The 16,055-nt window shown below is 42.5% G+C and overlaps 1 protein-coding gene across 3 annotated transcripts in view; it reads right to left on the reverse strand.

The window, feature by feature from the left end:
- Window positions 1-16,055, reverse strand: part of prmt3 (protein arginine methyltransferase 3) — a 109,304-nt gene that overhangs the window by 75,510 nt on the left and 17,739 nt on the right. For all 3 annotated transcript variants that reach the window (XM_065011796.1, XM_029638678.2, XM_029638679.2), the window contains one exon: window positions 12,646-12,745. In XM_065011796.1, the coding sequence (XP_064867868.1) occupies window positions 12,646-12,745 (100 nt within the window). The remainder of the gene's footprint in view (window positions 1-12,645; window positions 12,746-16,055) is intronic.

The following is a 16,055-nucleotide window of genomic DNA, read 5'->3' on the forward strand; positions in this document are numbered from 1 at the left end:
TGGGCTATACTCTGCCTTGTCTCAGGATGGTAAGTTGGTGGTTGAAGATATCCCTCTAGTGGCGTGGGGGCTGTGCTTTGGCAAAGTGGGTGGGGTTATATCCTGCCTGTTTGGCCCTGTCCGGGGGTATCATCGGATGGGGCCACAGTGTCTCCTGACCCCTCCTGTCTCAGCCTCCAGTATTTATGCTGCAGTAGTTTGTGTGTCGGGGGGCTAGGGTTAGTCTGTTATATCTGGAGTGTGTCCTACTGTGAATTCAGTATGCTCTCTTATTCTCTCTTTCTCTCTCTCTTGGAGGACCTGAGCCCTAGGACCTTGCCTCAGGACTACCTGGCATGATGACTCCTTGCTGTCCCCAATCCACCTGGCCGTGATGCTGCTCCAGTTTCAACTGTTCTTCCTGCGACTATGGAACCCTGACCTGTTCACCGGATGTGCTACCTGTCCAAGACCTGCTGTTTTCAACTCTCTAGACAGCAGGAGAGGTAGAGATACTCTCAATGATCGGCTATGAAAAGCCAACTGACAATTACTCATGAGGTGCTGACCTGTTGCACCCTCGACAACTACTGTGATTATCATTATTTGACCATGCTGGTCATTTATGAACATTTGAACATCTTGGCCATGTTCTATTGTAATCTCCACCCGGCACAGCCAGAAGAGGACTGGCCACCCCTCATAGCCTGGTTCCTCTAGGTTTCTTCCTTATGTTTCTCGGTCCCAGCTTTGATTCAGCTGTACTGACCTCGCCTTCTGGATAGCAGGATGAACAGGCAGTGGCTCGGGTGGTTGTTGTCCTTGATGATTCTTTTGGCCTTCCTGTGACAGCGGGTGCTGTAGGTGTCCTGGAGGGCAGGTAATTTGCCCCTGATGATGGGTTGGGCAGACAGCACCACCTTCTGGAGAGCCCTGCGGTTGCGGGCGTTGCAGTTGCCATACCTGGTGTTGGTACAGCCTAACAGGACGCTCTCAATAGTGCATCTGTAAAAGTTTGTGAGTGTTTTACATGACAAGCCAAATTTCTTCAGCCTACAAAAGGTTGAAGAGGTGCTGTTGTGCCTTCTTCACCACACTGTGTGGGTGGACCATTTCAGATCGTCAGTGATGTGTACGCCGAGGAACTTGAAGCTTTCCACCTGCTCCACTGCGGTCCCATCGATGTGGATAGGGGCGTGCTTCCTGCTGTTTCCATGATCAGCTCCTTTGTTTTGTCGACAATGTTGGACATCTTGAAGCAAGTGAGGACAGCATACTGGGATAGGGAGAGATTGAATATGTAAACACTCCATCCAGCTGGTCTGCACATGCTCTGAGGATGCGGCTAGGGATGCCGTCTGGGCCGGCAGCCTTGCGAGGGTTAACATGCTTAAAATGTGTTACTCACGTTGTCCACGGAGAAGGAGTCCTTGGTCCTTGGTAGCGGGCCGCGTCGATGGCACTGTGTTATCCTCAAAGCGGGCAAAGAAGCTGTTTAGCTTTTCCGGAAGCAAGACGTCGGTATCCGCGACGTGGCTGGTTTTGCCTTTGTAGTCCGTGATTGTCTGTAGACCCTGCCACAGGCGTCCCGTGTCAGAACCGTTGAATATCAACGCCACTTTCTCTCTATACTGACGTTTTGCCTGTTTGATTGTCTTACGGAGGGAATAACTACACCGTTTTGTATTCGGCCATATTCCCAGTCACCTTGCCATGGTTATATGCGGTTGTTCCGCTTTCAGTTTTGTGTGAATGCTGGCATCTATCCACGGTGTCTGGTTAGGGTAGGTTTTAATAGTCACAGTGGGTACAACATCTCCTATACACTTTCTGATAAACTCAGTCACCATATCCGTGCATTCGTCAATGTTAGAGGCTTCCCGGAACATATCTCAGACCGTGTGATCAAAACGATCTTGAAGTGTGGTTTCCGATTGGACAGACCAGCGCTGAATAGTCCTTAGCACGGGTACTTACTGTTTGAATTTCTGCCAATAAGAAGGGAGGAGCAAAATGGAGTCGTGATTTGATTTACCGAAGGGAGGGCGGGGGAGTGCCTTGTAGGCATTTCAAAAAGCTGAGTAGCAGTGGTCTAATGTTCTCAGAGAGAGCGCAACAGTCAATGAGTTTGTAGAACTTCGGTAGCGTTTTCCTCAAATTTTCTTTGTTAAAATCCCCAGCTACAATAAAAGCAGCCTCAGGAAATGTGGTTTCCAGTTTGCATAAAGTCCAGTGAAGTTCTTTGTGGACAGTCGTGGTATCGGCTTGAGGGGTAATATACACAGCTGTGACTGAGATAATTCTCTTGGGGGGGGTTAAGGTATTCTAGGTCTGGTGAACAAAAGGACTTAAATTCCTGTATGTTATCACAATCACACCCGTGTTTTAATCACAATCAGTGTTTTAATCATGAAACATACACGCTCACCTTATTTCTTCCCAAAGATTTCTTTATTCCTGTATGCGCTATATACTGAGAACGCAGCTTGATGTACGGACAAAGACAGTATATCCCGAGAAAGCCATGTTTCCGTGAAACAGAGTATGTTACAATCCTTAATGTCTCTCTGGAAGGAGATTCTCTTCCTGAGCTCGTCTACCTTATTATCCAGAGACTGAACATTAGCAAGTAATATACTTGGAAGCAGTGGATGGTGTGCGCGCCTCCTGAGTCGGACTAAAAGTCTACTCCGAATACCTCTTCTCCACCGGCGGTATTTTGGATCAACCTCTGAAATCAGATAAATTGCCCTGGGGGGTACGAACAAAGGAACCAATTCGTGAAAGTCGTATTCCCGGTCGTAATGCTGGTGAGTTACCGTCGTTCTGATATCCCAAAATTATTTCTGGCTGTATGTAATAACACAAAACATTTCCTGGGCTAATAATGTAAGAAATAACACACAAAGGAGTTAGAAGCAGAGCTGCCCTATCTGTCGGCGCCATCTTGCACATTGCTTAGACAGTCCCTGGGAGCAGGCCGCGTTGGTGGCACTGTGTTATTCTCAAAGTGGGCGAAGAAGGTATTGAGCTTGTCCGGGAGCAAGACGTCAGTGTCCAGGGACGTGGTTGTTTTTCCCTTTGTATTCCGTGATTGTCTGTAGTCCCTCCCACATATGTAGTGTGTCTGAGCCGATGAATTGCGACGCCACTGTCTCTATACTGACATTTTGCCTGTTTACATTTACATTTAAGTCATTTAGCAGACGCTCTTATCCAGAGCGACTTACAAATTGGTTTGATTGCCTTACGGATGGAATAAGTACAGTTTGTATTCAACCATATTACCAGTTACTTACTTAAATGCGGTGGTTCACGCTTTCAGTTTTGCGTGAATGCTGCCATCTATAAGGTGTCGCTGCACTGGGGGTGTGTGAGGGGAATACAACTGATACCAGCACATCTCATCTGAACTACACTGAACAAAAAATATAAATGAAAGATGCAACAATTACAATCAGATAATAATATGACTACGTGGGAAATCTAGAGTAGTGCATTACTTTGCATGCACACCTAATAATAATTTTAAAAAACAAAAGTCAACTAAATATGTACAATATGTACAGGAGCTCTCAGACTATGCTGCCATTACAGCACCATGGCAACCCTCGAAAAAATATTTCAAGGCAGAAATTAACCAACCAAAAACATACGAAATCAACATATTTATGAAGAGTGGGAGGGGGTTACTAATTGTAATTTTATGACCCTCTTTCCTTCCCACACTTGTCGTGGAGCACTCTCCACGTTCCCTGCTATTCCGAAGCCCCTCTGTCAAGGGGAAGGTCTGACCCTGGCGTGGCCCTGTGTTCAGCTCCACTACATAGCACATTAGCCTGGGTATTATTCCATTATTACATCTTGTTGGCTTCATCCTTACTGGTGTGCACTGCTGACAAATGGCTCTTTTACCAAGCCAGCCTGCAACCCTTCCTATAGACCTAACTGCTCCTCTTTTGGCTCGGTTCAACCTCAACCCCTAGATCCTTTACTATTGCCCTTTGCTGTAACTCACCCTTTTCCTCCATGAGGCCATATTGCTTTCATCCAGATCTTCAAACAGTAAAGAGGTGGATAGATGAAAGCAATATGGCCTCAGGGAGGGCAGTGGAGCAATCCCCATATTGCTTACACCAATCCAGTCCTTTCAGATCTGTGCATACCAAAAGGGTAGGAGCTCATGAAAGGGGCTAGGTCCAGAACCTCTTTGAGAGAAGGAAATGAGGAAGATGAGGAGAGGTGAAGTAGAGGCGCAGAGAAAGGGAGAGGGAGAGCAAGTGAGATGGCGTCGGCCAGCTGCATAATAATTCACAGATGATTATTCAAATTAAGATAACCTTTCAGCAGAAGAGGAGAGAAGATAAGGGAGGGAGACAAACTACAATCGCCACCATCTCATGGCCCATGGATGAACTGAAAAGATGATGATTGCCTCCGAATTTAAAGTAGCGTTAGGGTCTACATTGGTCCCCCCTGCCCAACAGTAACCCGTTATTTTCCACTCCAGAACCAAAGTCCATATCTACTGACTGGCTGACTGTAGTAGTCCTGGTCTCTCCTTTTCTCAGAACCAGGTCGTTGTTAATACGCTCTCGCAACGTATCCCGACCTCATAATTTAGAGCTCAATTTCACGGGACACTGCCTCACCTGAAGGAGAGGGAGGGGAAGACTCTGAGAGGAAGAGAAACGTCTGGAAGGAGAGTTACGCCTTCCTTTTTCTCCCATAATGCGTTGGGACGATCTCTTCAAGCCTAACAGCGCGACTCACAATCCGACCCCGCTACGCCCTTCTCATATACACACACACTGTTTATTAGCCAAACACAGGATCCATCTCCACGTCACTGCACTGGGGGTGTGTGAGGGGAATACTCACATCTCGTATCTTAACTACACTGAACAAATATATAAACAAAACATGCAACAATTTCAAACATTTTACTGAGTTACAATTCAAATAAGGAAATCAGTCAATTTAAATTAATTAATTAGAGCCTAATCTACATTGGGCACAGATACTTAATAAAAAATAGGTGTGGATTAGAAAAGCAGTCAGTGTCTGGTGTGATCACCATTTGCCTCATGCAGCGCAACACATCTCCATCGCATAGAGCTGATCAGACTGTTGATTGTGGCCTGAGGAATGTTGTCCCACTCTTCAATGGCTGTGCAAAGTTGCTGGATATTGACAGGAACTTGAACACGATGTCGTACACGTCAATCCAGAGCATGCCTAACATGCTCAATGTCTGGTGTCTGGTGAGAATGCAGGAAATGTTCAACTTCCAGGAATTATGTACAGATCCTTGCAACATGGGGCCGTGCATTGTCTGAGCACAGACGACCCCACAGGTGAATAAGCCGAATGTGGAGGCTGGCGTGGTTACACGTGGTCTGTGGTTGGTTGGACTGCCAAATTCTCTAAAAACAACGTTGGAGGCAGCTTATGGTAGAGAAATTAACATTAAATTCTCTGGCAACAGCTCTATTGGACATTCCTGCAGTCAGCTTGACAATTGCACGCTCCCTCAAAACATGAGACATTTGTGGCATTGTGTTGTGTAACAAAACTGCACATTCTAGAGTGGCCTTTAATTGTCCCCAGCACAAGGAGCACCTGTGTAATGATCATGCTGTTTCATCATCTTTTTTATATGCCACACCTGTCAGGTGGATGGATTATCTTGGTAAAGGAGAAATGCTCAATTAACAGGGATGTAAAACTAATTTGTACACACAATTTGAAAGAAATAGGTTTAGTGCTTTTCTGTGGTTGTTCATTTTAGTATAAATTTGTTGCAATCAATGAGCTTGCTGCACCTTTCTACTGACAATGTGGCCCACTTTTCAGCAGAAAACTGCTCTAATTCTTCAATATTTGAAGGGAGGCCTCCACCAACTGCCTCCACTCAAGGACATTGAGACTTGTCCCAGAGCCACTACTGCGTTGTCTTGGCTGTGTGCTTAGGGTTGTTGTCCTGTTGGAAGGTGAACCTTCGCCACAGTCTGAGGTCCTGAGCGCTCTGGAGCAGGTTTTCATCAAGGATCCCCCTGTACTTTAATCTGTTTATCTTTCCCTCGATCCCAACTAGTCTCCAAGTCCCTGCCACTGAAAAACATTCTCACAACATGGCGCTGCCACCACCATGCTTCATTATAGGGATGGTGCCAAGTTTCCTCCAGATGTGATGCAGGCCAAAGAGTTCAATCTTGGTTTAGTCAGACCAGAGAATCTTGTTTTTCATGGTCTGTCTTTTAGTTGACTTTTGGTAAACCCAAAGCGGGATGTCATGTGCCTTTTACTGAGGAGTGACTTTCGTCTGCCATTTCTACAATAAAGGTCTGGTTTGTGGAGTGTTGCAGAGATGGTTGTCCTTCTGGAAGGTTCTCCCATCTCCACAGATAAACTCTGTAGTTTCTCTGTAGTCAGAGTGACCAATTTAATCAATTTTAGAATAAGGCTGTAGCGTAACAAAATGTGGAAAAAGTCAAGGGGTCTGAATAATTTCCGAATGCATGGTATAGAAAGACCTTTTTTTGTGGGAAAAAACCATTCTGATTGGCTGGGCCTGGCTCCCCCAGTGGGTGGCCCTATCCCCTCCCAGGCCTACCCATGGCTGTGCCCCTACCTAGTCATGTGACATCCATAGGTTAGAACATAATTAATTTATTTTAATTGACTGATTTCCTTATATGAACTGTAACTCAGTAAAATCATTGAAATTGTTGCAAGTTTTATTTATATTTTTGTTCAGAATATATTTTGTGTTTATTGTGTTTTATATTTTATTATACAGGGTGCATTTGGAAAAGAGACCTAGGTCTCAAAATGCATTCCATGTCAAAATGAAGGATAAATAAAAATATATATGTGTCAACTCAATTCGAACAAGTACCTCCCAAATTAATCAATTGTGTCAGTTCTCACTCTAAGTTGCGTTCAACGACTAAAAAGCACTTTTTTTTACATTTGAAAGTTTTATTTCCAATTAATAATATAGTGAATATTTCAGTAGGGAGCTTTATGTTCCCATATGCCTCTTTAATCATCCATGAGATTCTCAGCCAGCTCCTAAATCAGCAGGGCTTAAGGTACAGTGAACTAACCAACATACCGGTTAAACTACAACAGCATTCTCAGTAACGGTTACATAAATGTTTTACATGTGGTTGTTTATCTACCGTAGTTGAACGCACTGACTGAAGTCGCTCTTGATAAGTGTCTGCTAAATTACCAAAATGTAAGTGTATGATTGCAAAGCAGGCTGGGTATTATTCTAATGAGCTCTGCCCCCCAAAAAGATCAACTGTTTCAACAAACACAATTTGGTCAGTTCATTTCGACAAGAATGAATCTGGTGCACATCAAGTTCAAAAGAGTTAAGTACATTTTACAAGAGACAATTACATTCAACCATAAAATATGCATTTATTGTGTAATGTTAATAAAATATGATAAGCAAAACTTAAGGGCAGCCATAATATCTTTTTGTTGTTGTTTAGAGCCAGTATTCTTTATCCATAGACACACTCATTTAGAATGCCTCAAGCTTTAACAGTACTTAAAGCTGTGTGTGTGTTTGTGTGAGAAAGAGAGATCGTGTGTGTGCAAGTGTAAAACTTCCAGAACATCTATAAGAGTGAGTAGGCCTACTTGAACACTGGGAGCATAACTAGCTAGAAGTTAGTTACAGTTCGTTACTTTTGTGTTGTTTATGGTGAAAACACTATCAAAACAAAATGTTGTGTCCCCATCCCTTACAAGCAAACCCTAACTCAATGCACTGCATTATAAATGGAAAACTCTTTCTTTAGGGACATATTTGAGCAAATTCATTGCGACTCATCACGATTAACTAATGCTATTAACCCCTTACACTCGTGGGAATTGGCTTATTTGGATAGGGATACATTTAAATGTTTCTGACAGGAGAAATATGGAAACCATATGCATAACTATGGTAGCAATTAAAAGGGAATAGTTAGGAGATTATAGGAAAATTATTAGACTAAAGATGAAGACAACAATTCACCTGACAAGACTGAATCCAAATAACACATTTTATTTTATGTGCATTTACTGTACTTTGCCGCATTTGTTGATAACAAAATCTGAAAATACTCTGGATACATACAGTAACATGACAAGAAAATTTGTGGTAGGTGCAATATGAGACAAAACAAAATGACAAGGGTTTGAGTGAGAGTTCTAACTGGTGTTTCCAAGTAGCCACACACACCTCTCCAAATTGTGCACAGTTCATAAGTCATTTCAATGCACCTTTTATGACTCAGATGAGTCGTGAACTATAAGTTGTTGTTTTTTTTTAGCTCTCCTAGCGGTGTTGAGGAACTACAGAAAGCACAATTGTAGTTGTTTTGTTTGGAACCCAGCCCTGCATCTCTGCCTTTACTCTATTGTTGTTGTTCACACAATCCAAAAACGGTCCATTATAAATCGCAATCTAGTTTAGGTGGGCATAATTTTAAAGCTTATAGTTACTATTGCCAACATGTATAGCCAAAATAAAATATTTCAGTGTTAGGCTTTCACAAGGCAATTCAGAAAAGTAGACCATAATTTGAGTGCATAGAATTGGGTCATGAGTGCATTCAGACCAGTGGCGGTTGGTGCCGTTTATGATTAGGGAGGATGATTATTTGTTTCATGAGCATGGCCTTATTTCTATTACAGCATATTGGATGACTGTCATTCATATTCCATTCGGCCATCACGGTCGCTTAATAATCCCCAGTTTCCGATTGGCTCATTCATCCCCCTCCTCTCCCCTGTAACTATTCCCCAAGTCGTTGCTGTAAATGAGAACGTGTTCTCAATCAACTTACCTGGTAAAATAACGGACAAATCAAATTCACCCAGCTCAATGTAACATCGATAGGCTACTGCATTATACTCTACTTTTCTCTGTACCCATCATGAGGTTCCTACAACCTAGCCTATGAATGTTTACAGCGAATTTTGAGTAATTAAGGTGACAGACAGTGACACATTCAATACTGCCTTGTACACTCTTGCCTGCATCTAGCTGATCTAGGATGTATTCATAAGTCCAACAGTTGCAACTTCTATTAGACACATTCAGTTATGTTTATCCCTGTTTTGTTCTGTTTGCTTCCATTTAAGAAAAGTTTTCGAACAGAATCGGTGGAGTGAACACACCCCTGATCACACGCAAACAGTTGACTTTCATAGCAGCCACATAAAAACAGCATGATCGTTTTGCTTGTTGTATATATATTTCCTTCTAAGACTAATTCTTCTTCTGATCTCGTTTAATGCATGGGCACTTCCGTTCCAATTTCTGTACTGGATTACAGGTACTATTCTCTAAAGATACCTTTTCCCTAATTTATCAGTTACCAGTTCTGGCCATTAAAGGCAAAAGTCCAGGGCCTGTGGCCGGCCTGCTGGAGATGGTGGTCCTTTTCTCTCCTTTTTTGTTCAGAGTTAAGAGAGTAAGAGAGAGGGGAGAAGTACTTTTCTAGTCCTGCTAGGTCACATGGTATTACACCTACAGTAAGTGTTGTCTTGGAGGTAGAGAAAGTATTTTGTGGACATATTTAAAGTATCTTAAAATGCCTTTAGAAATGTTCTGTATAAATAAAGCTTGATTTGAAAACATGAAGTTGGTTAAAGTCAATTCAAAATAATGTTCAGCATGTGTGTCAATGTGCGTATGTTTGTGTTTTCAAGTGTCTGTCTCTGTGAGTGTGTATGTGTCACCATGTGTGTATGTGCCTATGCATGTGTGGGTGAGTGACAGTCAGTCCGACTGGGCGACAGTATGACTGATTACTGCTGTCCTCCACTTGGGCAGGTGAGACTCCTATTACTGATAATGAGGCTAGAGAGGAGGCTGCCATTAATTTGGCTCCACAGATCTACCGCACACAGTTAGTGTGTGTGTGTGTGTGTGTGTCTGCCTACGTGTTGAACTCTCCCCAATCAAACTCTGGTGCCCTCCAAAGTGGACGTCGAGGAAAACTTTGCCCACCTCAAAACAAATCCTCATAAAATAGGATTTTTTAAAAATGCTGTCAAATCTACAGACCACAAACATTAAGCCAAAGTCCTTCACGTCTTCCTTTTGCTTGATAAGTTATGAAAAGTGTGTTTTCCTCAATTCAATTACCTACCACCTCCCGGAGAAAAAAAATCATTTTCTGAAAGCCTTCTTTCCAAGTCAAGCTTACCCTGCTTCATTTACTTTTCACCATCATTTGCTACTCACTTCCCAGTGACCTAGGGCAACCAATGAAATTAAGCTTCACGCTCACATTGAAGAGACCTAGATGTGGATTTCAATATAAAAACTTCAGCCCCAAAAGTTTCTCCCCGGGATCAAGGCCACAAAACTGATTCTAAAGCCAACTTCACTCATGAGAGTGCTCCCCCCTCCTCCCATCAGAAAACAGTCACCTAGACCCATCAGACCTGATTGATCTCTAGGTAACAATCTTTATTTAGCTTCTCAGTAATTCAACCCCTCCTCCCCCCAGTCAGAGGTCTCATCTCTGGCTTCATCCCAAATGGAACCTTATGCCCTACATAGCAAACTACTTATGATCAAAGCCCCGTGACACCTGGTCAAAAGTAGTGCACTATATATGAAATGGAGTGCCATTTGGGACATAACCTCAGAGAGAGAGAGAAGAAAGAGAGGAACAGAGAGAGGAACAGATCAATGCTTTGAGTTATGAAACAACAGTGGCACGGCTAAAGGCCATCTCTCAAACAACACCCCGGCTAGGTAGACAGGCGACTTGTTTCACAAAAATTTACCCGCCCCCATTAATCACCAGCCCGAGTGATCCCCTATCGTCTAGTCTGAAAGTGGGAGACGGCCAAAAGTTCGGACATTTTCTGATGGAACTTGTCACGTCTCCCTCGGGGTAGAGAGACCTTACTGGATGGATCACTTTACATCACCCAGTTAACTTGTAGTGTGTGTATTACTGAGTAAGCTTCACCTAGGGCCAATATTTTCAAATCACACACTATGAGAAGTAGCATATGACAAATGTTCTCTGAACATAAAGGAGTCTTTCTTTGCCTTTGTTGACCAAATGTTGTGATTATCTCAGAGATAAAATATATTTAGACTGTGCCTTTAATATTCTCCTATCACTTCAAGAGTGAAAGGAAGCAGTCATGTTCTCTAGAAGTGTCTAATTTTAGTGATGTCCCTCCTGTGTATCCATAGCACCCCTTTGGCTGGTTGGCAGAGGTATGACCCATATTCCCTGTCCCCTGTTGGAAGCATTAGGAGGCTTGGGGTACTTGGCTGGCACTGCTCTCCTCTGTCCCCCACTGTGCTCTTCGAGTGTGTGTGTGTGTGCGTGCATGTACTTGTGAGTATGTGTTGGACTTCTCTCTGTGTGTGTGTGTGTGTGTACTCTGTGTGCTGGACGGAGTTGGGGGACATAAGGGGCCAGTTTAGTGATGTATTACAGCATGACACGTTGGCATTGGGATCAGCATAGCCCTAGGTTCTGCCAGAATCACTCTCGTCTATGAGTAAAGCAACGACACAAGGTCATCAAAGTAAAGCCTCACACCCAGGTATGCGTTCAGATGTACAGTGCGACACACTGGTGATTGGCTACTATGATAAATTGTTAAGTTAGTAATATTGATAGCCTGTAGATCAATCAAAGTCATGACGGCACGAACAAATTCGAGGTATTAAAATAAGTGATTTCCATCGCTCTGTTGGTAAAAACTTGCATCAGATCACATCTATAAAGGACTGGTATTCTGATTAAAATCCATTGATGACAACTTGAAGACAGACCTCGTTGGGTCTACACCGCTCTAAGACACGGGGATACATCAGTCTCTTGCAGTCGGGACTCAAGACTTACTTCAACTTACCGGCAATAAGGTCTAACGCAGACTCAATGAATTTACGACTCTGCAAGGGCTGTCATTTCCTGTCATTTCTCCACTTTACACAGGCAGATCCTAGGGCAGCGTTTTGGGCCCTGCACTCTTTGAGAAATGTCCACAGTCGCTGCGGTGATGAGAAGTGACAGGAGGATTCTCAGATTTATTAGCGTTCTGTGAGCCGGGGGGTCATTAGAGATTCGTGTCACGCTGTGAATTTCTATTTCCCCTGGTAACGGCGTGAGATTACGTGCCCGTGCGAACCGCAATGCTCCGTCTGACCCCGGGGGTTCGGGGAAAGCTGGGGCGGGACGTGAGTGGGGACAGATACGGCCTGCTCATGAATAAAGGATGACTTCAGCGGAGTGTTCAACTTTCAACCCCTTCATCCGTTTCGCCAGCGAGAACCTGGCTGATGAATGGGCATCAGTGCTCAGAGCGACTCCAAGTAACCCTGGTTAACTATTTAGGAGGGGACATGGCCGGGGCTAATTCTATACATGCCATGTTTAAAATAGTCACTGCTGTTACTAGCGTAGTGGAGGTTTCTATACTGTATGTTGAGATAGTGTTCAGAGCAGTTAGAATAACAATAATTTGTCAGGGTTTGCGGCATTTCCATTTCAATTCAAGCAGATTCAGGAAATCTTCCGAAAAGATACATTATCTTTGGAATGTCCATCACTTTTTTTTTTTAAACCACAACCTGTAATTAAAATAAAATAAAATAATGAGCATGAACAGTGAACTGACCATCCATTCTGAGATGATGATGTCCACCTTCTCAACGGGCAGTTTGACTTCCTCTATCCTGCCCTTTATCAGAGTGACCCTGTCCTGCAGCTGGTTCGACCTGAGAGGAAACGAGACGGTGAAGAAAAAATGTGTTATCTTTCCTGTTCAAAACATTTTTATTGCGATAATGAAACAAGACAATATGCGATAGTCCAAAATTACAGCCAGAGATAAATTAAACAGTACATTAAGAACCTTATATCCAAACATAACAAATGAAATGTTAAATAACGAAGTGTTGGGAGTGATGCTTTCAGCAAATAGGCCAAAACCATGGATCGGTCAGTGTTCTACTCAACATTAGTTGTACTTTTACACTTGCATTCAACTCCAGAATAGAATAGTTGTAATCATGGTAACAAATCAATAGCTGTACTATGGTCTCCCAACAACACACAGCTAATATTATAAGGTTAGGACTTTAAGGATGAGCTATTTTTATTAATTAAGTAGGCTCTCTCTCACAAGTATATAAAGAAAAAAGTCCCTGTAGTTGAGGCACAACAAACAGTGAATTTGTTCCGACATATACCCAACCTACTACTCTAACATTGGTCAAAAGCCAAGTTATTTTGGGTAAGTAGGACATAATTGTTCCTCCCCTATGGCCCTTTCACACAGAGGTTTGTGTATTAACGAAAACCCAACCTGACCTGTGTGTGTGTGCGCATCCAGAGCACGTGTGTACAGCTGAGGTGTGTGTATACACAATACATGCGAGTCCATACTGATGTGGTGACTACGAGAGTGCACCCTGTTTAAATGATCCTTCCTTTTCTGACCGGCAACCCAGGGTATCAATCTCTGTGCATATTCCATTATCATGACAGCTAATGTTACTGGGGACAGAACAATTACTCACGGCCCAAGAGTGCATTTATGCAGCGCTGATCCTTATCTTCCGCTCCCTCTCTCGCTATCACATCCTCCCAGAATCACTCTAACATTCTCTCTATCCCCCTCTCTACCTCCCTTCAGGAGAAGGATACACTGTAATCTCATTATTGGGGTAATTTAGAGGACAATGTCAGGACACTGGGTGGGGGGAGGGGGGCGTTGAGGGGTAGAAAGAGATATGACTAAAAGAAAGAGAGCGAGAGCGTGTGTGTATGTCCATGTTAGAGAAAGACGGACATAAGAGTGCCATTCTTCTGGTTGCTTGTGGTGTTAATCCCCCCGTGGGTTAAATACACACGTCTCATCACCTTAAATCAATCTGTATCGGAGTAGCAGGATTATGCCACAACTCCCCCGGGGGTACAGGGCACTACAGTGAGCCCAATGATTCTAGCTTTATTACCTCATATTTTTAATTGTGCTTCTAAATGTCTTTGGGTGCGCCTACATTTTTCAAATTAGGTGCACACGTGCTCCTTGTAAATAAAACGTAGTTGATTCCACCCAATGTCCTGCAGCAAAGAAAATCTAATGTTGGTCAGTTTATTAGGTACACCACTCTGTTCACAAAAATGGTTCGCTCCTACAGACAGGCCACTGAGTATTAAGGTATTTTAACATTTTATTGACTGTTATGGGACTTTCATGAATAATGACAAAATTATGTATACATTTAACGTAGAACTATAACTAAACAGAATCCTACTCTGTCACTGTATGAATCTTATTATAATCACAACACTGAATATAATGTGTGTAGTTTTAGTTCTGAATTAGAACAAGGACTTTCTGTTCCTTGTTAGAAACGAATGGAGCTATCGTCAGACCGGCTGGAATACTGTGTTCCTTACAGGACATTCTGTCCCCACCCAGGGAGGGGAGAGACCTTGGGCTTGTAGTAGATTGTTTAACACGTGGCAGACAATGTGAGAAGGCTTGTGAACTATATTGCTATTGTATCTGAGAGGAAGAGGGACATTTGTGACGAAATGTGAGGTATATAGACCAATGTACCAGAAATGATAAGGAGAACATTCCTGTGAATAAACATTTAACTATTGTAGACTGGGCCTCTTGTCTGTCTTCATTTCTATCAGTATCTCACAAATCCTGATATAGCAGACTGAGTAGTTTAATTGAATTGGTTAATGAACATGAGAACTAAATTCTCCTGACATTGACACATTTAGGATAGTAATGTAGATGGGGAGATCGACGAGAGGGATAAAGCAGAGAATGTGAGTGGAGGAACGGGGGGCTGGGAATCGCTGCACCCAGGGACAAATGTGGTCTGGGGGCGGCATCACTACAACTAGTGCAGCACTACAACTAGACCAGCTAACGGCACAGTTCGATTGTATTTTGAGTGGAACATTCCTTTAAAAACCAATATGGTTCAGTGTTCAAATCTTCATCAGGGTGCTGTTCCTAAAGTATTCCTATCCGTGAGCATGGCTTTCAGTGCAGCTGGTTGAAAAATTACACAACAACAGTCGACTAAATCAGATAATTCAGTAGGGTTATCAAGAATCTCCCATTTTTCAAAGGCAATGACTTTGGCAACTTAACTCGTCCTGTTTTCTAATTTAAACATATGAGTGAGAGAGAGAGATTCCTGTCTGGCAAACAGTAACAATTATAATGAGAGGACAACTGATATTTTGGTTCACACACAAAAACAAAACACAAAAACTAAACAAACATTTATATATACACATACATACATACATACATATACAGTATGTATGTATATATACAGTATATATATATATATGCACATACTGTATACATATATAAATATTTAAAAATATATATATATATTTTTTTGTTTTGTTTTTTGGAATCGGTCAATTTTGGCCTTTTAAAGCTATATCGCCATCGGCCGATAACCGGTATTCAATAAATAGGATGGAAAAAGGGAATCTAATGCTAATCTGAACCATTATCATGATGTGTCATTATTGTCACAATGTATGAAATCAACATTGGAAGAAGCATAGTTATTAGATATGTGTTATTTTGGATGGCAATTTATGAGAATTCAGTGTCGAAAAATGTAACTTTTTAATTTTCCCACCGTAAAACAGTATATCGGCATACATATCGGTATCTGTAAGTTCCCCCCCCCCCCCTCCTCCCCCCCAAAAGAAAAATTGTATTCAGACCCAAAATAGCATATCGGTCATAGGGCTGTGACAGTAATTGAATAACCATGTAACTGACAGTTATGGACGGAGAATGCAATGAAAATAATTGTTTAGGCCTAAATTCATTCTAGTATTTTATGACATTTATTTTCATGTAGATAAACTTTACCTAATAGCAGGAATGTTTGCTACCTTTGTTTATTAAACTTTCTACATTTCCTCCTCTTTCCAACTTTCCTTGGATGCTCGAGCAGCTAATCGCTAGATGGCGGGGGTGTAGAATGCTATAGGATATGGCACTGCAGTAACATTTTTTGCTGTTGA

Source organism: Oncorhynchus nerka, linkage group LG27 (genome assembly GCF_034236695.1).
Source record: "Oncorhynchus nerka isolate Pitt River linkage group LG27, Oner_Uvic_2.0, whole genome shotgun sequence".
Classification (NCBI taxonomy): domain Eukaryota; kingdom Metazoa; phylum Chordata; class Actinopteri; order Salmoniformes; family Salmonidae; genus Oncorhynchus; species Oncorhynchus nerka.